This window comes from Podarcis gaigeae (genome assembly GCF_964106915.1).
Source record: "Podarcis gaigeae genome assembly, chromosome: 14".
Lineage (NCBI taxonomy): Eukaryota > Metazoa > Chordata > Lepidosauria > Squamata > Lacertidae > Podarcis > Podarcis gaigeae.
The window spans coordinates 19,019,139-19,043,229 of record NC_139690.1 but is presented as its reverse complement, the minus strand read 5'-3'; the positions used below and the strand labels follow the sequence as shown (position 1 = coordinate 19,043,229).

At 46.8% G+C, this 24,091-nt stretch overlaps 2 protein-coding genes across 3 annotated transcripts; one reads left to right on the top strand and one right to left on the bottom strand.

The window, feature by feature from the left end:
* Positions 1-301: 301 nt before the first annotated feature.
* On the bottom strand, positions 302-7,621 carry MRPL46 (mitochondrial ribosomal protein L46). Its single transcript, XM_083712915.1, has 4 exons — positions 7,380-7,621; positions 4,386-4,563; positions 2,010-2,183; positions 302-715 (listed from the first exon to the last, which is right to left on the bottom strand). The coding sequence occupies exons 1-4, from the start codon at positions 7,581-7,583 to the stop codon at positions 465-467; spliced, it is 807 nt and encodes a 268-aa protein (XP_083569041.1). The 5' UTR covers positions 7,584-7,621; the 3' UTR covers positions 302-464.
* Positions 7,622-8,091: 470 nt separating this feature from the next.
* Positions 8,092-22,571, top strand: MRPS11 (mitochondrial ribosomal protein S11). Of its 2 annotated transcripts, XM_083712939.1 has the most exons (7): positions 8,570-8,636; positions 10,802-10,868; positions 12,922-13,038; positions 14,725-14,823; positions 16,429-16,558; positions 19,924-19,989; positions 22,230-22,571. In XM_083712939.1, exons 1-7 carry the CDS (start codon positions 8,585-8,587, stop codon positions 22,335-22,337), a joined length of 639 nt encoding a protein of 212 aa, XP_083569065.1. In that variant the 5' UTR covers positions 8,570-8,584; the 3' UTR covers positions 22,338-22,571. The 2 variants fall into 2 exon arrangements, with proteins under 2 accessions (XP_083569066.1, XP_083569065.1); XM_083712940.1 differs by lacking the exons at positions 8,570-8,636; positions 10,802-10,868 and adding an exon at positions 8,092-8,386.
* Positions 22,572-24,091: the final 1,520 nt, after the last annotated feature.

Genomic DNA, 24,091 nt, shown 5'->3' with positions numbered 1-24,091 from the left:
CAATTATAGCCAATTCTGTCCCATACAGAACTGTGCAAAAAGGAAGTGGCCTTCATCCCATTCACATATAAGTGACAGCAATCAGTGTAGTGTGTATGTGTGTACATGCAACAGGTACCACACTTGAGACTGTGATTCCCAAAGCAGAAAGGCTGTTTTACCCAAAGAGGGTTTTCTCAATTAACCTAAAGCCTCTCTAATTCTTCTATATGAGACAGCTTTCTGTACTGTCTATTGTGCTGCACTAGCCTTGCCAGGAGGTGTGTTTAAGAGCACACAGCTTAAACATACAACAGATTCATTGATTCTTGGACTCTTTTATTTAGCGAAGAGGAAAATACGCACACAAATGGGATCCTTGTCCAGGGCCAAACACGGCTCTGCAAACGTGAAACAAACACCGAACAAATTCTTCGCCCAAGGCAGTAATCTTGACACAGGGATAAAAACACCATCTCCAGCACTCACAAGTCCACAAGAAAGCGAGCAACCTGGGAGTGGTACTTGGGTTTCAAGTAGTCCGCCAGCTCCCCTTTACTGACCCAGACGTAGTCCACTTTCTCACTGGCCAAGGGCAAATGGCTGCCCTCCAGGAGGGCTTTGAAGAAGAAGACCTTGGCTCCCGTGCCGTCTTCTGTCTGGGCTGCCTTGGGGAACTTGTACTTGTAAAAGCCACATGGCGCATTGCCTAGGAACTTGGCCTCCGTGTGGGTTCCTTGGAGGTTCAGGAGTCAGGCAGGAAAAGAAACGAGGAAACATATTTGTAAGATCAGGTGATACAGAGACAGCAGAATATACCTGGTGATGAAGACTTTTGCCCCTGCACCCCATTTTAAGGTGCCTGTTTTTGGCTGGAATATATAGACCCTGGCACCAACTGCCTCAAATATGCTGAATAATATTTAGCATTTGTACAGCATGCTGAAAGTGCTTCACACACAAGATCCACAAACTGTTGGAACAGAGATTCCCAAACTTATTTGGCCTACTGCCCCCTTTTCAAGAAAAATATATATATTACTCAGCGCCCCTCTGGAAATCTACTTTCTTTAAGCAAACAAACAGAAAGATGCAGTGACAAACGTGCATTATTTATGTATCTTTATTTCTACCTACGTCCTACAACATAGTAAAGATGTTGTTGTAAATAAAGACAACATTGAAGCTTGAAATTATGAATTTATTTATTAAAATCATGCATAGTAACATTTAACTCTATGTTACACCGGTAAGTGTCATTACACAGATGAAACACTTCCAAGTGGCTTTTCAAAATTTTCTTCTTTCTTTATGCTTCCACTGCCCCCTTATTTTTATCCAACGCCCCCCAATTGCACCCGAGGCTACTACCGCCCCCCTGGATTGTTCTAGTGCCCACCCCCCAATGGACAATATAATCCACTTTGGGAAACATTGGTCTGGAACTTCCTTTCTCTATAAAGTTTCCTGCTCTCTCTCCTCCCACAAACCCCCACTGGGCCCAGCAGTAATTTAAGAGATAAGATTGGTAACAAGTTCACTGTCCCAAGGGGCTTGCAATCTACCAAAAAATTGTGATAAATAAGACACAAGGGAGGATACAGAGAAAGGAAAGGGAAATAGAGGTACCGATCAACAAGGGAAGATAGTGAGAATGTTTCAGATAAAGGTAAAGGGACCCCTGACCATTAGGTCCAGTCGTGGCCGACTCTGGGGTTGTGGCGCTCATCTCGCTTTATTGGCCAAGGGAACCGGCATACAGCTTCCGGGTCATGTGGCCAGCATGACTAAGCCGCTTCTGGTGAACCAGAGTAGCGCACGGAAACGCCGTTTACCTTCCCACCGGAGCGGTACCTATTTATCTACTTGCACTTTGACGTGCTTTCGAACTGCTAGGTTGGCAGGAGCAGGGACAGAGCAACGGGAGCTCACCCCATCACGGGGATTCGAACCACCGACCTTCTGATCGGCAAGCCCTAGGCGCTGTGGTTTAACCCACAGCGCCACCCACGCACACCTTAATCACTGACCTGAGAGAGAGGCCAAGGCCCGTTCTGCTGTGGCTCGCAGAGTCTCCCCTTCTTGCCACTCTGTTTGAGGCAAGAGCCAAATATCTTGGTCCCCAATCTTCTGCTTAACCAGGAGCAGAAGGTTCTGGTCTAACTTCCTGTTCAAAGATGTCCGGTCATTTTTCTTGTCAGCCTCTGCCAAAGAAAGAAGCCACGAGTCAAAGGAATTCAGCCAGCCAGTGATGAATGGGATTCCCAGAAGTCTTTGCTGAAAAGGCCATATGAAACCATGTCAAGTATCAACACTCAGTTCAGGTTGCCTAGACAACATGCTAGGAAGAGTTTGGACGCCGCTTGCAACCTGAACAGCATACATTATATTTTGCACCTTCGGGTGACAAGCAGAATTGCGTATTTCCCCCACCTCTTTTTTTATTTTAAAAAAGGTCATTGAAGTAGTTCAGTGTCTAATCTTATTAGACTTATTAAAATTGGCTTTTAGTTTGTAGGGCTCAGACAAAAAATACCTGCAGGGGGGTGCACAGATTCTGAAGTGCGTGACCTTTTGGCAACGTCTACCTCTAAAAATAAACTGTCCTTCTTTCTCCTGCTCAATTCACAAAATCATTTAAGGCAGAGAAGCTGGATTTAGCCAAATTTAACTCTGTTTGTTTCAAACAGAGAGCATGAATGTGAGCATTCCACTTTTAATTGAAGAGTGGGCAGCTGGACGCTCAACGGAGGGTTGCTAATAGCCACTTGCTAGCTGCCTATGGCGAACAGGAATTGCCTCCAGGTGAACAAGTGGAGGAATCATGACCATATTGGTTATTATGCCACATCTGACTATTAGCAATGAGTAACATGGGCTCAATTGGGACGCGGGTGGCGCTGTAGGTTAAACCACAGAGCCTAGGACTTGCCAATCAGAAGGTCGGTGGTTCGAATCTTTGTGACGGGGTGAGTTCCCGTTGCTCAGTCCCAGCTCCAGCCCACCTAGAAGTTCGAAAGCACGTCAAAGTGCAAGTAGATAAATAGGTACCGCTCCGGCGGGAAGGTAAACGGCGTTTCTGTGCGCTGCTCTGGTTCGCCAGAAGCGGCTTAGTCATGCTGGCCACAAGACCCAGAAGCCGTACGCTGGCTCCCTCAGCCAATAAAGCGAGATGACCGCCGCAACCCCAGAGTCGGCCACGACTGGACCTAATTGTCAGGGGTCCCTTTACCTTTTTAACATGGGCTCAAGCTATAGTTTTCTTAAGGAAAGCGGAGAAATTAAAGGACTCCTTGCTCTGCTGATAGGATGAAAATCAAAACAGGAGCATTAAGAATCAAAGACTCATTTCTGCGTCCATTTTTGAACAGGGGGTAGAAAACTTTAAATGTCTTTATAAACCATAGCTTTCCTCAGTACTTTGAGAGAGGTGTGTGTGTTTGCTGTGCTCTTTTGAGCACCTGCTTTAAAACATTTTGTTTAATTTTTTTAAAACTTTTTTCAAATTTTAGTATTTCTGATAAATCCTCCAGAGGTTTAACTAGAATCATGCAAGATATAAATCTTGTTTAACTTATTAATCGTTTGGAAGTGATATCATTGGGCTCAATGGTTTCCTGTAAAGAACACAACACCCCCGTGGACATAATCCAGTTTCTCTTACTAAAAACATAGTTAATTAAAGTCTCCCCCTTTCTACCACACTGCCCTGTATTTTATTCTCACCAGATTAGAATTAATCCAAGCCTAGTTAGAACCAAGCATCCCCAACAACAGGGCTAAGGGACCCTTTTGGACCAGAGGGCTATGTCCTTATCTGGCCCCACCCCATGGGCCCACTTTTGACAGGTGAGTGGGACAAAACATCTGTCAATCACATTGTCATCATGCCATCAGATGGGCAAGGCAACCCACCTGCCAGCCATCTGATGTCCTTATGCCACTGGCTAATTGACATATGACCTGTCCCACCCCCCCACCCCCCGTCAAAGTCCATTGCACAGAGCTTCCCAAGCACCCAAAAAGGGGCACTCGGAAACTGCAGCACAAGCAGCTTTGCTGCTCCTGTAGCAACCAAGTGGTTTGCACTGAAACTGCTGCTAAACCACTGGTCTTCCCACCTCTGTTTTAGCAGCACTTTCAATGCATACCCGTTGGTGCTACTGGAGCAATATGCTCCTGTCCTGCCCATCAGCTGAAACAAGTCTTGCTCCAGCAAAGTAACAACCCAGAGCTCACTTCCAGCTGACTATGTTAGCGGGGAGGTGGCTGCAGCTTAAGGAAAATCCCCTGCCAAGCCAAAGGGGGAGGTCTGATGGGCCAAGTGTGGCCTTCAGACTGGAGGCTCCCCTACCGCTGCCCAACACCACCCCAATGAGGTAGGTGGAGGAAGCATGGGCTTGAACCTGTTATCCGTGGGGCAGGATTGAACTTCCGGAATTTCTGTTCCCACAAGTCTTCTACATCTTGAATCAGCACGATCTCCTGCCCAGCGTCGTCATCGTCTTTTTTCCTCCGCAGACGCTCCTCCTCTGCAAAGCGGCGGAGTTCGTGGTCTGAATAGAGGCTTTTCTCCATCTCGACCTGGCAAAGCAAAATAAATAGAAAACTGTCTGATCCAGAGCCCAGCCAGCAGGCTTCTGCAAATCACTTTCCTGAGTGCTGCATTGTTTAAGACGAGGTTGGGGAATTCGTGGTCCTCCCTCTCTCATCAAGTATGGCAAACGGTCCGAGATTATGGGGAAAGCCATCCAGCAACATCTGGAGGGCCACATGTTCCAAGATGAGCAAGAAAGAGATTTTTGATTTCAGCATGCAAGATACAACACCAGTAACACAAGATGTAGCATGTTGAACAGAATCCAGGGAACCTCAGTCACTCACACACACACCCCGCAAAAAACCCACCTTGTCCCTTGAGTGGTAACTGTGAAAATTAGATGTGTTATTTGTTACGCTGAATTTTTTTAGCCACGTTGCTATCAGCCAAAGGCCCTCCAAACACAAGGCTTACATGCCTCAGAACTGTTGCCGGCGCCCAAAATCTTTATTTCACCTCCCCTTCCTCAGACGTCCAGCCCTTATTCATATCTCACTAAACTGAGCTCTGCCGCACGATGAAGTCAATTCTAGAGTGGCTTTCAGAAACAATCGTGCAGGAAGCAGGCAGGAACTGCTCTGTCCTCCTTCTCCCACACTAGCAGCTGCTTCCAGCTGCTGGAACCACATGGAAGAACAGACACTAGAAATCACCAGCCCCTTGGGAGCCCCATCTGCGCAGCTTCATCCTCCCCTTCACTATCTGCATTCACTCACCAAGGACTTAATTTGAGTCAGCTCAAGTGTCTGCCTTTCAGAGCATCTTTCTCGCTCCACTGAATCTCATGATAATTGTTTGTACATTTATCCTCCCCTTCCTCTTATTTATTTAAGGTATATGTGGGAACCTTTGGTTCTCCAGGCATTGTGGAACTACAGCTCACATCAGTCCCAGCAAGCATGGCCAATGGGCAGGGTTGGTGGGAACTGTAGTTCAGCAGCATCTGGAGTTTTCCACACCTGAATTAAGGCTATACCCAACTACACACAATATACCCATTGAATCTAATGGACTCAACTTACTCGTGCCCATTGTTTTTAATGGGTGTACTCTGAGTTAAATAGGATTATAGCCCTAATTGGTTAAATTTCTGTTCCACTTTTCGTCCCAAAGAAGTCCCAGGCAGTAAAACAACAGATTTGTTTTTTTTAAAGGGTGGAACTCTGCCCAAGACTCTGGATAGCTGCTGCCTTTTTAAGAGTAGGCAATGCTGGAGTGCAACCTTTATTTTTTGATTGTTTTTTATTAAATTTGTATATCACCCTTCGTTTGAAAATCATAGGACAGTTATAAAACGGTAGAGTAAATAAATACATAATTCCTTAGACATGGTATAATAATTTTCCATATTGTCTTTTAGATAAAGATAATGGGACCTCTAAATTCTGAACATCAGACCACTGCATGTGAACACCAGTTACTGGGTTGGAGGGACAAACCAGGAGATTACAGTGGTACCTCAGGCTATATACGCTTTCAGGTTACATACGCTTCAGGTTACAGACTCCGCTAACCCAGAAATAGTGCTTCAGGTTAAGAACTTTGCTTCAGGATGAGAACAGAAATCATGCTCCGGCGGCACAGCGGCAGCAGGAGGCCCCATTAGCTAAAGTGGTGCTTCAGGTTAAGAACAGTTTCAGGTTAAGAACGGACCTCCAGAATGAATTAAGTACTTAACCCGAGGTACCACTATACTGCTGTCTTCATCTGCGTGCAAGTAAATATCTCAGAGAAATCTGGGAAGCTGCTGACTGGGAGGGGAAGGAAGGGTGCTATTTGACCCTCCAGATGTCATTCAACTCCATCAGCCAGTGATGATAGGAGAAACCCCCGCTGAATTTAACTGTACTTGCTTCTGAGCAAAGATGATTCAGATTGCAGCCCAAAGCAGCAAGAGGGGACCTGTGGTTCCTCCAGATATTACTGGACTCTCAGCTCCCATCACCCCCAACGACTGGCCACAATAGTTAGGGAAATCCGGGAAGGGAGTCCCAACAATTGCATCACTGCTTTAGGCTGCAAACCAAGCCATGCCTACTCAGAAGTAAGTCCAACTAACTTGTTGAGATTCCTGCATTGCAGGGGGTTGGACTAAATGGTGCCAGATATCCTTCCAGGTCTACCATTCTGTGATTCTACACTCTCAGGTAAATGAGATTAGGATTGCAGTTTTATCAATCTGATCCAGCAAAATACCTTTTACAGTATATGGTTCTGAATGGGGGCGGGGGAGAGATTGGCTGGCAATTTGTTGTTTACAAAATTAAAAGCTATATCCAGTGGTACCTCGGCTTAAGTACTTAATTCGTTCCGGAGGTCCGTACTTAACCTGAAACTGCTCTTAACCTGAAGCACCACTTTAGCTAATGGGGCCTCCTGCTGCAGCAGGAGCACAATTTCTGTTCTCATCCTGAAGTAAAGTTCTTAAGCCTAGGTAATATTTCTGGGTTAGCTGACTCTGTAACCTGAAGCGTATGTAACCTGAGGGGGGTGGGGGGGGGTGTGTGGGTGTGGGTGTGGGGGTGTGTGTGGGGTGTGTGTGTGTGTGTGTGTGTGTGTGTGTATATGTGTGTGTGTGTGTGTGTGTGTGTGTATATATATTGCTTTTATTTTTGTTGTGTGTGTATATAAATGTGTGTTAATTCTATACACTCTATACACACACACACACACAATATATATATCTTTCAATTTTTGTAAATAACAAATTATTACATCGGCCACTCTGAGGCTCCCCTCTCCCATTCAACACGCTGCTCCCGCCACCCGATGTGCGCATGCGCCCCTTTGCCTCTTTCACCTGCTGCAGCAGCTCCGTCATTTCTTTCTCCTCCGGACTCATCTCCTGACTGACTCTGGGCGGCCTTTGCAAGCAAAGCGCCCCGAAAAGCTTCCATTTCGGCCCGGCTGCCGCGGAGCCGCCGGAAAGGCCCCTCCAAAAAGCGCGGGTCGGCCAGTTCGCCGCAACCCCGCTTAGAAGCACCCTGGCGAAGGGCGCCGCCATGTTTGCCACCGCCGGACCACAATGCACCGCGGCGGCAACCCAACCGTAGAGGTAGGAATGAAGAGTTACACGCTGCCAGCGATTTCATTTTCCCATTTATAATTACAATTATTTAGCCTTTCCGCCAAGAAGTGCAACGCCCTCTTCTTATCTTATTTTCACAACAACCCTGCAAAGTAGGTTAAGCTGAACAGGCAGTGACTGGCCCAAGGTCACCCAGTGAGCTTCACCTCCCAAGCTGCCCCTGCTTTATTTTTAGAATGTTTCTTAAAATTACTATTATTTGTGTCGTTTTTCACACACACACACAATAAAGTCTCAATACGACTCACAAGAAGGTAAAAGAACTTAAAAGAAATTTCCCCACGAAAATGAACCCGCGTTCGAACAATGATATGATCACTCTTCGTTAATATATTTATGACTTTTCATTACGTTTACGTCCTGTAGCTCTAGGAAATTACCATCTCCATGGTGGATCCGTCTCTAGTTTCCATTGCTGGGGGGTCGACAACGCACCATGGTCGAGACCTGGGCGCCGTACGTCTCTCCGCCCACGCTTTCTCCAGGCCTGGGCGCCGCCATTTTAGGATTAGTCGTAAGCAGAGGCTCTGTACGTAGAGAGGGCGCCGCCATTTTCCAACACCTATAACCGCGAGAAGATATTTCCGCTGTAGCGCCGCCCCTACCGCCTTGCGAGAGCTTCGCGGTTCCCGGCGTGAGGGATCCAGACGGTGGCGGGGAAGGATCATGCTTCCTTGGTTGGCGCTTGCCCGGCGAGGGCTTTTGGGGGGCGGCTCGGGGTAAGAAGTCGCAGGCCGGGCAGGAAAGGGCTGGGTTGGTCGGGGGGAAAGCTCTGGAGCTTCAGTTTATGAGGGCTGCTGTTTGGGGTGCCAGGCGGCTTGTCTCCCTTCAAGGCCCTTCTGCCTTTGACGTCACTAGGTAAGGCAGAAATCCAACAGGTGGAGCATCTCCCATCTTTGGGCAGGCTGCTTTTGGGGATGCCAGGCGGCTTGTCTCCCTTCAAGGCCCTTCTGCCTTTGAAGTCAGTAGGTAAGGCAGAAATCCAACAGTGGAGCATCTGCCATTCCTGGGCAGGCTGGTGGAGCATCTGCCATTCCTGGGCAGGCTGCTGCTGGGGGTGCCAGGCGGCTTGTCTCCCTTCAAGGCCCTTCTGCCTTTAAAATTTGCAGGGAAGGCAGAAATCTAACCGGTGGAGCTTTCACCCATGCCTCCATGCTGGGGGACGTCTGTACCCGATGATTCTGTTAACGATTTGCAGCATTGTGGATGCACAAGCTAGTGGAAAAAACGTGTCGGACTAAGACTTGGGAAGATCTAGGTTCGAATGCGTACTTGGTCATTCTCAATGACCTCCAACCAGTCTCTCGTATGTGCAATCTCAAGCAGGGATCTGGAGAGGCTACTTTTCGGCTGGGTTTGTGGCCCACCAGAAATAGCTGAGTACCACCACCGCAGTCACTTTGGGCGCTGCTCCCCGATTAAGAGGCCGCGGGCTCCCCTCTGCTTTAGTACAATAATGTGTTTATCTCAAGAACACGGAATGAGAACCTCCTTTCGGCTTTATCAGCATGACTGAGAGAGTAAAGTGATTTACGGGTAGTTAAAGGGGACGTGGGTGGCGCTGTGGGTTAAACCACAGAGCCTAGGACTTGCCGATCAGAAGGTCGGCGGTTCGAATCCCCATGACGGGGTGACCTCCCATTGCTCGGTCCCTGCTCCTGCCAACCTAACAGTTTGAAAGCACGTCAAAGTGCAAGTAGATAAATAGGTACCGCTCCAGCGGGAAGGTAAACGGCGTTTCCGTGTGCAGCTCTGGTTTTGCCAGAAGCGGCTTAGTCATGCTGGCCACATGACCCAGAAGCTGTACGCCGGCTCCCTTGGCCAATAAAGCGAGATGAGTGCCGCAACCCCAGAGTTGGCCACGACTGGTCAGGGGTCCCTTTACCTTTAAAGGATAGACCCATAGATCTGTGTGGGGAGAGCACTGCAGAAAGTCCCAGGTTCAGACATCTTCCATTAAAAGCATCCTAGGTAGCAGGTTTGGGGAAATGCCCCTTGCCCCAGCCTGTCTGGAACTACTGGCAGTAGCACACAGCATTTTAAAGACACTGTGAGAAACTGGGCTAGATGGGTCATTGGCCTGATCCAGCAGGCTCTTATGTTCTTTTTAAAAAAGCATTTTTACTGATTTTCCAATAAAAAAAATCCAATTAATACATCCAATCATAATACTTCGATTTTGACTATAATTTGATCTTTTTATTTTAGTTTTTTATTTTAATTCAGACTCTTATGTGCTTAAAACCTGGTCAACGGGAATGCTGCTGCCACCAGGTTATCCCAGATGACCGTGTTGGATACATAGCAGATTCATATGTTCATACAGCTTTATTTATTATTATTACTATTATTATTATTATGAATGCCCCGCCCATCTGGCTGGGTTTCCCCAGCCACTCTGGGCGGCTTCCAACAAAAGATTTAAAATACATTAAAACATCAGTCACTAAAAACGTCCCTAAACAGGGCTGCATCCAGATGTCTTCTAAATGTCAGATAGTTGTTAGTTTCTTTGACATCTGATGGGAGGGCATTCCACAGGGCAGGCGCCATTACCAATTTGGTGCCCTCCAGATGTTTTGAACTGCAGCTCCCATCAGCCCCAGCCAGCAGTTGTAGTCCAAAACATCTGAGGGCACTAAGTTAGGGAAGGCTGATAACACACAACTGCACATTTAACTTCTGCACATTCAGCTTTATGTGCTTGGCAAAAATAAAAGGGGGCAGGCATCCCGAGGGGGGGACGACTTTGGCAATCCTCACCCCCCAACACATCCAATGTGTTCCAGCTATACACAAGTTTAGTTTACGTACTATCCTTGGAATGCAGCCTTTGCATAAGCTGAAAATTGTCTGAAGTTCAGTACAGTGGTACCTCGGGTTACAGATGCTTCAGGTTACAGACTCCGCTAACCCAGAAATAGTACCTCGGGTTAAGATGAGAACAGAATAGGAGAACAGGATGAGAACAGAAATCGTGCTCCGGCAGCACGGTGGCAGCAGGAGGCTCCATTAGCTAAAGTGGTACCTCAGGTTAAGAACAGTTTCAGGTTAAGAATGGACCTCCAGAACGAATTAAGTACTTAACCTGAGGTACCACTATAGTATTTCAGACACATCTCTTTCCCTTCCAGATGCTACCAAATTTCTCGGCTGTTGGGGGAAAGGGGACAGAACCACTAATACTGGTTTGTTGTGTAGGTAGGTAGACCAGGGATGAAGATATTACAGCCCAGGTCTTGTGAAGGCCACCTTGACTTACATAACCCTGCCCATACACTTGAGATCTACCAAGGGTCATTCTTCAGTGCCTGCCTTTTAGGATGGTGAGCAAACGAGAGGGGCGCTACTCAGCAAGGGTCCTGAAACAATCATGGACTTGCCCCTTCAGCTCTGGCACTTGGGAGGCCTTTTGAACACCTTCCACTTCATGGCTGCCTTTAATTGATATCCATCCATCGCTTGCATCTCTGGAGCAGATTCTCCTGTTCTTCTGCTGCAACTTTTTATTAAGCACTCAACTCTTTGTGAGGGCACCGTTGCACTTATCAGCAGGTTAAAAAATACTGTTAAACCCAATCAAATATTTTAAAGTCCCCAGACCTGTGAGAGGCATTGTTTCTTTTGGTTGGTTTGTTTTTTAAAATCCTCCCAGCTCTTCTGATGCCACAGGAGTTGGTGGCTATTGCAGCAAGGCCGTTGGTTCACATGGAAACGCTTGCGATCTGCTGAAGCGATAGCAATCTCTTCCTCTCCATCCTGTTCAGCAAGGTTATAGATGAGCCCGTTTAATTAATTGCTAGGAGTGGTTGCACAATGTTGCGTGGTTGGACAAGGTCTGCAGATGAACTTCTTTTGTGGGTGATATTCTTAATTGTATACGCTCTTCATAACGTATGCTGTTGAAGTAGCAATACAGACTTGCAGTGAAAATGGCCCTCTTCCTATTGAAGTGACAATGCATGGGTCCCCCCCCCATCCCATTCATTCTAGACATCCTTGACTTAAGAAGGTGTTTTCAGGGAGTGGGTGTTAAAATACACAACTGATTGCCCTTTTTATTATTCTTGACTAGTATTTCAAGTGATGTCTGGTTTTTAATTCCCTCTTTTGGTGCGCTGGAATGACAATCGTAAATGTCTTGCAAATGTATTGAACAATTCTGATGGCCTTTTGAAAATCACTTTGGGGGGTGGGAAGCCTTGTGAGGTGGGTCAGTTTGAAAATCAACAGTGAGGCTTTGATCTATATATTTTCTCTCTATGTAGAAACCATTAGTTGATTTATTTACTACTTTAAAAAAACAAGAACAAACCCTTAAGCATCCTCCAAATTGTTCAGGGCAGTATATGTGACTTTTCTTCTCTTACCCTTGCTCCTCCTTGTTTTATTCTCACAACTGCCCTGCCGTACAAGTACTTTCCTGCTCAATTGGACCAAGACAGCTATCAAATCCAGAATCTGATTCTCACAGTAGCCCCCAGGTGCCTGTAGGAAGTTCGGAAGCAGGACTTGAGTGTGACATCGCTCTCCCCACTTGTGATTTCCAGCAGCAACTGGTATTTGGAGGCTTCACCGCATCTTGTGGGAGCAAGTCTCAGAGTTTAGCCCAGTGCTGCATGCAGAAGTACTTCATGCCTTTCTGTCCTGAATCATCCAACATTCAGCTTCACTGGGCGGTCCCTAGGCTCTAGTATTATGCAATTAGGAGGAGGGGAGCGAAAATCCATCTATTTCCTTTCTTCACGCCACGAGAGAGTGTGATGGGCTTAGGCTACCCAGTGAGTGCCATTGCGGGACTTGAACCCTCCCACTGTGGCCTCCTGCATAGACAAAATGGCTGTATCCACACTCGGGGAGGATGCTTTGGCAAAATTGGGTGAGCTTCAGAAGTACAAAATAACTTGTGGAAGGAGGGAGATTGCTTGCTAGTCACAGAATACTCGGGGTAGGCGAAAGAGGGGGATTCTAGGGGAGAGGAGATGGAACAGAAGGGAACCTAGAAGGGGGAGCATCCTGGAAAGGCATAGCTGGGTACCCTGAAAAGGAACACACTGCATGTACAAATTTTGCCTTTTAAAAGTGCCCCCATCCTTTAAATCGAGCCATTATCAGCAGGTGGAATTTGATTGGCCAGTCCTGAAAATTAATTTTTAAAACTCCATCAGTCTGCTGTTTTGTTGTTTTTTCCAGTCACTGCTCTAGCTATGCTAACCTGCAACCTCCGGCTTCTCTCTCCTTATGGCAACTGCAGGGTTACCCTGTCTCGCGGTGTGCAGACAAGTATCCAGAGACTTCAAGGGCAAACTGGGGATTCCGCCAGCCCAGCTGCTGAAGAAGAGGCAGAAGCTGCGAACAACAGCGACTTCAGGTGAGGTGTCGTTTCGCGTGGTTTTGAAAAAAGGGATGAGGCACTGCTGTTGTGACATTCAGAGGGCCCAGTATCCTGTGACCCAAAGGGACCACCTTGAGGAACACGCAGAAACCGTAGGAAATTTGAAAACAGATTTCTGCAGTCCCTTTCCAAAAGATCGCTTATTGATCTCGGCTCTTCTGGAGTTGCATCTTTCTGCCTGTGGTTGCAAACTGCCTTTAGAATTGTGTGAGATGCTTTGAAATTGTTTTGTTTGCAGCTTAGTCTCACATGTTTCAAAATTGAACTTCGGGGAGAGAGCCAGTGTGCTCCCAGGAGGTCCCAATTTGCACACATCTCTCTCCTCCTTCAACCAGTGTTTGTGGTCCTGGCAGTGACTTCACTCCTGCTGTGTACCTGTTCTTCTTTTGTGTCCATGCAAAGACAGAGGGCGAGAAGGACTGCCCTCACTCTGATGTGGCTTCAGGTGTCACTGTGCTGCCAAGCCTCTGAACTTCGCAGTGTGATACAAAACCACACTGTGGGGTGGTACCTATAGGATCCTTATACCAAGTCAGAATATTGGTCCATTTAGCTCAGTATTGTCTGCACTGACTTCCAGGATCTCATGAAAGGGATGTTCCTGGCCCTACCTGGAGATATCAGGAATTGACCTTGGGGACTTCTGTATGCAGAGCAGACACCTTACTTCTGAGTTACGGTCCCCCCCCCCCCCCCCAGATTTCCTGCCCTTTTTTTTCGCATCTTCAGGTAAAGAAAAATAAAATAGCTGGCTCATATTTGGGTATTGTCACCACCACCACTTTGAATTTTAAAGGTGCGGCTAATTTGCAGGTGCAGCTTACAGGAAAAATCTCAAAGCAGTTTACAGCACATTAAAACCTCAAATAAACCAACCAAGAATAAAACAAATTCAAGCTTCAAGGAAAATATTTGAGATCCTTCTCTAAGTGACATTTTGCTTTCCCTATATATTTTTTTGATTTATATAGATTTATATTTGATTTTGATTTATATAAACGTGATTTCTATAGCTGCCCCGTAACAGAAGTACTGTAGGAAGCTAGTATGGTTCAGTGGTTAGAGTGTCAGACTAGGACCTGGGAGATCAGGGTTCATATCCCCACTCAGTCATGATGCTCAAAGGGTAACTTGGGGCCAGTCACAGCCTCTTAGCCTAGCTCACAGGGTCATTGCAGGGATTAACTGTGGAGGGGGTGTACTCCTTGGAGAAAAAGATGGGCTGTAAATGCAAGATATAAGCTCTTCTGCTTGCCTGTTTAAGAAAGCTGGAGGCTGCAGCCAGACAGAGATGTCAGTCGCTAATCTGGTATCCAGAGATCTCCACAGGGTTGCAATTGGACCCATGCCAGTTGCAGAAATGCACCGGGCACCTGGCTAATTACTAACACTGAGTGAGTGGGCCTCTGAGCCATCTGTGAATGAGTTAATGAAATTAGGGTGGGGGAGATGCCTGCTTAGTCCCAATTTAATTTTACTAAACCTGAGCATCTTAAAGGTAAGAGAATGGGCAAGGTGAAGCAAGAGTAAGCCAAGTGCCCTCTTTGCTGTTAAGACTTCTTAAACCTCCCCAGGCCACACAGAGGTTCTTCTCTGAATGCCCAGCCCGTGTTAAGTTTTGCACCAAAACTTCACATTCTCCCTTCCCATTTCACTTTTCAGCTTTTACCCCCCGGCACCAGGGAAAGGGAGCACTCTGCGGTGGGATGGGAAGAAGTTTGAAGAGATCCCAATAGCTCACATCAAAGCTACATATAACAAGTAAGTGGCAAGTTTCTCCTGTGGTGGATTTGCCCCGAGCGTGCAGTTTGGGGTGGGGATCTGTCCCCCTTTAGCGATGGGGCTGAATAAAGACAACATGAAAATGTCTGAGGTGAGAGCCAACCTGACTTAACTGTGGATGGTTTTACACAACATTTTGCAAAAATAATAATATCAAATGCCATTGAAGTTCTATATGACTCGGGTGGCGCTGTGGTCTAAACCACAGAGCCTAGGGCTTGTCAATCAGAAGGTCGGCGGTTCAAATCCCTGTGACGGGGTGAGCTCCCCTTGTTCAGTCCCAGCTCCTGCCAACCTAGCAGTTCGAAAGCACCTCAATGTGCAAGTAGATAAATAGGTACCGCTCCCGCAGGAAGGTAAACGGTGTTTCCATGCGCTGCTCTGGTTCGCCAGAAGCAGCTTAGTCATGTGGAAGCTGTTTGCAGACAAACGCCGGCTCCCTTGGCTTATAGAGCATAATGAGTGCGCAACCCCAGAGTCATCTGTGACTGGACCTAACGGTCAGGGGTACCTTTACATTTACCTTTAAGGTTCTATATAAAGAAAACTATGCACCGGTTCACACTAATTCCTATAATTCTGTGAGACTCATGAGCAGGGCTAAAGAGGGATGCCCCCATCTCCTTCCCCACAATTATTTGCTATATGTTTAGAGCCATTGGCTGTAGCCCTCTGTAATATTAAAGATCAACAAGGATATTGAATTACAGTGGTAACTCAGGTTAAGAACTTAATTCGTTCTGGAGGTCAGTTCTTAACCTGAAGCACCACTTTAGCTAATGAGGCCTCCCGCTGCCGCTGCGCCACTGCAGTGCGATTTCTGTTCTCATCCTGAAGCAAAGTTCTTAACCCGAGGTACTATTTCTGGGTTAGCAGAGTCTGTAACCTGAAGTGTATGTAACTCCAGGTACCACTGTACAGCTACAATTAATGCATGTATGAGACTGGAGTTATTATTGAATATATGACTCCCTTTGGCGGACATTCGAGGGTTAAGTATATGATGGTCAGACTGTGAAAGCTGACTGGTAATGTCTTTACAATCTTCAGCCATCTCTCTGTAAAAGCATAACGCTTTGGGGAAGAGAAGGGAGGGAGGGTCACAATTTTTATTGGGGTGTTTCATGATGTTATTGTATTTGTTGTATCTCTTTATCCTTAAAAGTGATTTTATTATTTATACCTCGCCCATCTGGCTGGGTTTCCCCAGCCACTCTGGGCGGCTCCCAACATAATTAAAAGCACAATAGAACATCAAACATAGTTGTTTATTTCCTTGACATCTGGTGGGAGGGCGTTCTACAGGGTGGGTGCTACTACCAAAAAGGACCTCCTCTGCCTGGTTCACTGTAACCTCACTTCTCGCAGTGAGGGAACCACCAGAAGGCCCTCGGAGCTGGATCTCACTGTCTGGGCTGAACGATGAGGGTGGAGACGCTCCTTCAGGTATATGACGAAGGGGGTGGAGCAGTTTCCGCTGTGAGGTTACAGCATTTGGGTTTTTTTTAGTCTAGAGAAAAGGCAAGCGTGGAGTGATGTGACAGAAGTGTGGAAACCATGCCCTCTTCTCTTCCCTCCTTGCAGCACTCACATCCTGATCACCTCGCATGAGAACGTCGCCTTGACCCTGTCAACCTGCGGTAGCGAAGGGTTCAAGAGCGCCAGGAAGGCCACCGCCATTGCAGCACAGACCACGGGGATCGCAGTAGCAGCTGTGAGTGAAATCCAAGTCGCGGCACCCCTGGAGGCAAAGGTTTTCCCCAGGGGGAAGGGCGAGGGCCAGTTTTCCCGCTTGGATGGATCTTCTTGACGCAGGCGGGGAATCCCAGTGTGTTGGCTCTGTGTTATTTGCACAGAGGTCCTCACTTGCGTCCTGTACCTAAATGATGGCCACAAAACTCTTTGCACATTTAAATATATGCTAGTATTTTTATTAGATGTTAAACTTACTGGTCACTTGTCACCCAAAGAGTCTCCAAGTGACATTGAAAAAAATATGCATAAATACAGTGGTACCTCGGTTTTCGGATATTTGACGAACATTTCGGTTTTCGAACGCCATAGACCCAGAAGTAAATGCTTTGGTTTTCGAACACACCTTGGAAGTCGAACAGAAAACACTGAGTGCAAGATCCTGAGGCCTAGCTGTCAGTTATGGAGTTTTGGGTTTTTGACCGTTTCAAACTCGGACGGTCTTCCGGAACGGATTACGTTTGAAAACTGAGGTACCACTGTACATTGTACTGTAGAAAAAGTGAAGGAGGGGGTCATATAACATGTTAATGTTTGAAGGAACGTATGAGGGGGGCAGCCCCCCAATAACAGTGATAGAAAACATTGGCAGCACGCCTCCAAGAAACAAAACAATATTCTCACCCAGTAACCAGCAGATAATAATAATAAAAAAACCCACCTCCATTAGCTTGTCAACCTGTGATTTTGATATTTAAATCTTCCCCTCTCCACCCAGAAGACACTGGAGCCCTCAATTCTCAGCAAGATCTTGATCACAAAGATGTTTGCACAAGCAATAGAAAACATGCCGTTGGTTCAGTGGCAAACCCAGGCTTGTGGCTGCATAGTGTAAAAGGAAATATCTGAGTACAGCACTAAGGCCAGTGAGAAAAGGGCTGCAGGGATCACTCTTTCGTTGAAAGAGAGCCCCCTTCTTATTTGGGGGCTCGTTCCCTCACTTGATTGACTCATTAACCCATTTAGTTTTGCACGTTCTTTCAAGATGGAAATTGGTTTTCTCCTGCATCTAGTTCAGTCCAGAGTGCTTGTGAAGAGCTTCTGCGCAGAGATGATGGATGTGTATTGTCAGTTCTTGGTGTCCCAAGGGTCTTGCTAACAGCTTTCTGGGTGTTGGTGTATGTTTTAAGTGGGCTCAGAAAACGGGAATGAGCATTATAAAGGGAAAAGTTCCAGTGTGCACTGAAACGGGTGGCTTATATTGAGCACTGATCCTGCTCATTGAAATTAATGGGCCTAAGTCAGCCACATTCATTAAATTCAGTGGGCTTACTCTGAGTAGGACAAACATGTGACTATCACCCTAATTATTTATTTCTAAGATTTGTATTTGCAGTATTGCTGTAGAAGAAAAGACAACTAAAATAGCCACTAGATGGCAACCTTCCCATATTATAGTCAGGGTACCCATATTCTCTTTAGAAAGTTGCCAGTAGCCAGTTTGGAAGTAGAAGACATTTAACAATGCCACTGGGTAGGATTAAATGCCCTAGAACGTAACATTTCAGTTTTGCAAATGTAGCAAGTTCTCTCATATTACAAGGCCATAATTCTCATCCACAGCCTGCTTTTTATCTCTCTTTTTTGCATCTTAATTCATAGAATCATAGAACTGTGGTGTTGGAAGGGACCCGAAACGTCATCCAGTCCCATTCCCTACAGTTCCCTTCCTCCCAGAATGCCCTTTTCCCTTTAACACAATATGGCTGAGGAAACCACTACCACTTAGAGCCTATTTGCACAAGCCCCGTCGGTACCTCTGCAACTGCAAAGCTCTTTTCCTGCAGTTTCCAATCCATCACCATTATTAAAAAAAAAAGATAATTCTCTTATTTGTGGTTTCTTTGAACAGGCCAAGGGCCCATCTAGTCCAGCATTCTGGCCTCCAAGGGGCCAGTCAGATGCCTCTGGGATGCTCACAAGCAGAACTTGGAAGGCATCATGACTTTTCCCATCTTCAGTACCCAACCACTCTTACTCAGAGGCAATATGGTCTCCGACAGTGGAGGTACAACGTGGCCATTGTGGTTTACTAGCTGTCAATAGCCTCCATGAATTTGTCTACTCTTCTAAAGCCATCCGAGGTGTTGGCAATCTTGTGGCAGTGAGTTCCACAGCTCAGCTGCGTGAAGAAAGATTCACTTGCCTTCTTCCTGCCAATGTTCAGCTTTGTTGAATGGCTCCGGAATGTAACATTACCAAAGAGGGAGGAGAACGATTTCTTATCTACCTGGTTCTCAACATCCCATCGTCTTATCACGTTGCTCCTCACCCACCGTTTTTCCTAAGCTGAAAAGGGTTGTAACCTTCTCTCAGACGGCAGCTGCTTTCCTAAGCCACATTTGTTGCGATTCTCAGTTTTATGCAACTCCAAAAAGCTTCCTTGCAGTCAAGATCCAGCAACTCTGCTCTCTCTCCCTCTTCACCACCAAGCAGCTGCTCAGTTGCTGACTTCCCATTCTTCCTAAGGAAATCATTAATCCAATGTGCCGTAGTGGTTAGAGCATTGGACCCGGACCCGGGTGACCAGGGTTCGAATCCCCACCAAAGTCACAAAGCTCATTGGGGGATTCGCTCTCAGCCTTGCAAGGCTGTTGGGAGGTTAAATCAGAAGAGGAGGAGAACAATGCACTGCACCTTGAGCATTTTGGAGGAAAGGTGGGGTATAAATGCAATAAGTATGTAAATAAATATATAGAAAGAAATGTGACCATCAAAATGACAGACACAATCCTAAAATTGTCTGATTCCCCCCCAAACACACCATACTATTTCCCCCCTTCATCCTTCCTGCTATGGAGAGAGGTCTCCTCGCAAGCCACTGTATTCTAGGGGCATGTTATATTTATAATAATATATAATAATAATATATTTATTATTATTATATTTCAGGTACTGACCCTAAACAGGAAGGTTTGTCTCTAGGAGGCTGCCCACCTCAATGACATTCAAAGCTCATGCTCTTGTTGCAAGCCTCAGGGACTGTATTTGTATAGATTTAGTAAGCTGCTCCGGTGGGGAGGGGTGATTTTTGGCTCAAGCACAATGTGAAGGTGCTTAAAAACCAAGCAAGACACAGACCAATGTGGCCCCATCCACCGACCAGAGAAGGAGCAGCTTGCTTTCCTCTTCCCTCCCTGTTCCATTTTCCTTTGATGAGATGTCTGTGAGAGCATGACCTTGCTGGCAGGGACAGTCTTTATATATGCAGCGCTCAGAAAATGTCAGGTGCTTGAGAACTGTTAATAACAACAGCAAACATGGAGATTGAACGTGGGGATGGTTCTTTGGCTAAATGTGCAAAATGTCTTTGTTTTCCCCACCCAGAAAGCATCGGCGAAGGGTGTGTCCCACGTCCGAGTTGTGGTGAAAGGCCTAGGACCTGGCCGGTTGGTAAGTGTCTGCGGTTCCTTACTGAGGGTTCTCATTGGTCCTGCTGTGCTCATTGAAATTGATGGACATTACAAGCTTAAATCCATTCTATTTTAATCCACCCTGGATGCTGTTGGTGCAGATGGCACATTACAGGGTGGCAAAATAGAAGAAGGCAAGTCTCTGCCCCTGCTCCCAAGAAACACACAGCCTTTTGAAAGCAGGAGAGATGCAACAATGAAAAGGTAGAAGCAGAAACAAATGTGGGGGACGGACATTAGCCAGTTGTTTCAGTTGATGGTGAGGACCAATGGGGATTGTCAAGAACTTATATGGCTCAAAACACAGTTCTGGGGTGAAACTTTCCTTAAAATGTGCCTTTGCTAATTTATAAGCATAGGTGACTCTGAGAAGTGAAGGGTCAAGCAGTTTTTCCATTGAGAAACTGACCTGTGGCAAAGGAAGTAGCCTCAATTTGGAGTCTTCTGCCTGAACTTGCGGGCCACTGAGCTTCCCCATCTCTCCTTAGCTGCTGTTCGTTCTCCCTGGGGAGGTTCATCAGGCACCTTCCTTATAAATCTTTAGGCGCCAGGCAAAAAAGCATTCCTCTTCAACCAGGCCTTCAGCTGATTAATATTCTACAGCCTTTAAAATGTGGTTTTTTTGGGGAGGGGGCGTATTGTAAGGGACGCGGGTGGCACTGTGGGTTAAACCACAGAGCCTAGGACTTGCCGATCAGAAGGTCGGCGGTTCGAATCCCTGCGACGGGGTGAGCTCCCGTTGCTTGGTCCCTGCTCCTGCTAACCTAGCAGTTTGAAAGCATGTCAAAGTGCAAGTAGATAAATAGGTACCGCTCTGGCGGGAAGGTAAATGGCGTTTCGGTGCGTTGCTCTGGTTCGCCAGAAGCAGCTTAGTCATGCTGGACACATGACCCGGAAGTTTTACGCCGGCTCCCTCAGCCAATAAAGCGAGATGAGCGTCGCAACCCCAGAGTCAATCACAACTGGACCTAATGGTCAGGGGTCCCATTACCTTATTGTTCTCTCGTTTCTGTTTTAACTACTTATTTGTGGTTTGATCTCATGTTTTTATCTTGTGAACCGCCCTGAGATCTTTTGTTTAAGGGCTGTATATAAATCTAATAAATAAATACATATTTTCCCCTTCCCACACCCCTGAAGCAGTTAGGCTTGGGGTGGAGAATAGACCCTTCTATTGGGAACCTATAGAAGAGTTGCGTCTCCCACACTAAAGCCTAATTGTCATACAAAGGGTGCCATTTTCACAGGGGCCACAGCACATGGGGAGAAGCCTTCCCTCTCCCACTGTAACCCCCCCTGAAAACATCCCCGCCTACCCCCAAGCTGTAATTAAGCATGGAGAGAGGGGAACTTTCGCTTGGCTCTAATAGAAGGGTTTCCCCCACAAACCAAACTGCAATAGAGGGGAATAGAGTAGAGAGGACACCACAGACCGGATTAGAAGGTGGTCAGGGAAGGTCTTGGGTTCAATATGCAGCATCTTATTCATCTATTGCATTTATATCCCGCCTTTTTCTCCTCAACAACCCTGTGGGGTAGGCTAGGCTGGGAGGCAGTGGCTGACCCAAGCCTCATGGCCAAGCTGGGATTTGAACCCTGGTCTCCCAGGTCCTAGTCAGCCACTCGAACTGCTACACTACACTGGCTCATCTCCAGGTGAGGCTGGGAGAACCACTGCCAGTCAGTGTGTAGACCCAGGATTCCCCAACCCCATGCCCTCCGTCTGTTGTGGACAACTGTTCTTATCATCTCCAGGCAGTATGTCCAGTGGTCAGGGATGGTGGAAGGTCTGGAAAGCCTGATTTCAACAGTAAACTGGTCTGATTCCATATAAGGCCCAATCGGCACTCTGCTTTAAACAAAGAACTCTGGGAAGTGTAGTTTGTTAAGAGTTGTTAAGACTCCTTCCTCTCACGGAGATGAGTTCCCAGGGAACTCTTGAGAATTATAGCTCCGAGAGGGGAGCAGGGGGTCTCCTGGCAACTCTCAGACCTTTAACAAACAGCATTTTGAGGGGATGCCATGACTGCTAAATTGGTTAAACCACAGTGTGTTTCTTTTTTTAAAGGTATAGTGCAGATGGGGCCTGAGTCAGCTTCTCTCTCGTCTTCCCATGCAGGAAGCTAAATGTTGTGTTGTCTGAAGGGTGGAAAAAACACTCTCCTCTCTCTCTCTCTCTCTCTCTCTCTCTCTCTCTCTCTCTCTCTCTCTCTCTCTCAGGCAGCCATCAAAGGACTTACCATGGGTGGCTTGGAGGTGATTTCCATCACAGACGACACCCCCATCCCACACAATGGCTGCCGGCCTCGAAAGGCACGAAGGCTGTGAACCGGAAGCAGAGGGTCGAAAAGAGAGAGGAAGAGAGACTGCGTTTGGGGCTTGTGCCAGTCTGGTTCCGATGCGCCTCCTGTAGCCATCTTGAGGGGGCAGCGCTACCTGCCCCTCATTCCTCCGTCAGAATGTCAAAATGGAGATGGCCTTGAGCTTAGCCCAGTCACAGAACATGCAAGCGGCAGTTTTTATCATCCGAACAAGTCTTGCCTATAAAATCTGTAGGTTAAAGTTGCCGCCTCTAAATGTCTCCTTTCTCAGGCTGCCACATTTTTATTGTACTCTTATTTTCTCTCTGGAATTCCCCAGGAAGAGGGATTGATGACCAAGCCACTCTGTCACCTGCTGCTATGTGAAGGGAACAGGGGGTCATATCCCTACGTTTAAAGCCCACGGCTTCACCCCCCAAAAAATCCTGGGAAGTGTAGTTTGCCTCTTCTCAGAGGTGCGGTTCCCAGAACCTTTAGAGAACTACACTTCCCAGGATTCTGTGGGGGGTGAAGCAGTGTGCTTTAAATGTCTAATGTGGAGGAGAGTCTCTTGTCCAAAGAAGACCGGAAGGAGGTAGGGCTGTTCCTGGAACTTCTCAGGGAAGTGGAGTGGGTGGGTAGGTGTGAGAGCACGCCCCAATTTGTTTCCCTACACTCTGCCACACAGCTCGGAAGGTAGGTTGCTCCCAGTCCCTCCTCCCCAGTTCCCCAGTTTAAACAGCCCTGTTATCTGTTCCCGATAACCTCGCAGCTGCCACCCACAAATGTTGACCATTGCAGCCGGGAGGTTGGCTGATTACTCAAAGCCAGCCTTGCAAGAAAACTGAGCAGAGCCGATGCTTATAGTTAATGAACAGCCAGCAAACATACTTTGTTTTGTCATGAGCGCTAATGGGGCGTAGATTGCTCCCCTTCGGTCCAGCTGCCAGCTCCAAAGTGAATGTTGTTGTGTCTGACTCCCTCCCCTTGATGCCATTATTTTTCCTTCTTTGGTTCCTAATGTTGTAATCAACTCTGTTCTTCTTTAAAAGAAAGGGTGCCATGGCAACCAGGCAGCCATTTTAACTCCTGACTGCCCTTGTTATGCATTGCTGAAAAAAACGACTCTTTTCCCTCCCTCCCCAACTTTTCTTGCTTCTCTTTTTTTATTTATTTGTGTTTGCAGAGAGGGCAAGGATTGGAATCAACTTGTTTTGCTTTAAGGCAGTTACAGAGATGGGGGTTGGATTGGAACCGGTTAGGAAGAATGCAAAATAAGCCCAGTGGCTCACCCAGTCAGGACCGCAATATCACAAGGACGGCCTCCCCCCAAATGAACAGACCTGGACCCTGCAATCATTATCTGAGGCCCTTCTTCATGTGCCTCCTCTGCGACAGGGTCTGGAGCACAGCAACATGTGAACAGGCCTTTTCAGTGGTAGCTCCCCACTTGTGGAATGCTCTTCTAAGGGAGGCCTGCGTGGTGCCTTCATTACCTCTTTCTAGGCACCAGGCAAAAACATTTCTCTAAAACCAGGCCTTTGGCTGATTCAACAAGACCTCCTGCACCCACGATATGAAACCTAAGTTGCCCACAGGGGTGCATGTCAAAATTTGAACGCAGTTCTATTCCTGAAAACAACCCAAGTGTCTTTGGGCTCCTTAAAAGACAAAGGACTACATTTGATCAGATGTGTGATTTTCAGGTACATATATACACATCTGTGGGAAGAAGGCAGCAATTGTAAGAAGTCGGAGATGCAGAAAAGTACAGTGATAATC

Excerpts from the sequence above, each read along its gene's own strand:
- MRPS11 (XM_083712939.1), top strand. The coding sequence starts at position 8,585 with ATGCCAGGCGGCTTGTCTCCCTTCAAGGCCCTTCTGCCTTTGAAGTCA. Across the intron at positions 8,637-10,801 it reads TCTGCCTTTGAAGTCAGTAG|ATGCTACCAAATTTCTCGGC; the intron begins GTAAGGCAGAAA and ends TTTCCCTTCCAG. Across the intron at positions 14,824-16,428 it reads ATCAAAGCTACATATAACAA|CACTCACATCCTGATCACCT; the intron begins GTAAGTGGCAAG and ends CCCTCCTTGCAG.
- MRPL46 (XM_083712915.1), bottom strand. The coding sequence starts at position 7,583 with ATGGCGGCGCCCTTCGCCAGGGTGCTTCTAAGCGGGGTTGCGGCGAAC. Across the intron at positions 2,184-4,385 it reads TCCTGCCCCACGGATAACAG|AGGCTGACAAGAAAAATGAC; the intron begins GTTCAAGCCCAT and ends TTTCTTTGGCAG. Across the intron at positions 716-2,009 it reads GGCCTTGGCCTCTCTCTCAG|GAACCCACACGGAGGCCAAG; the intron begins GTCAGTGATTAA and ends TGAACCTCCAAG.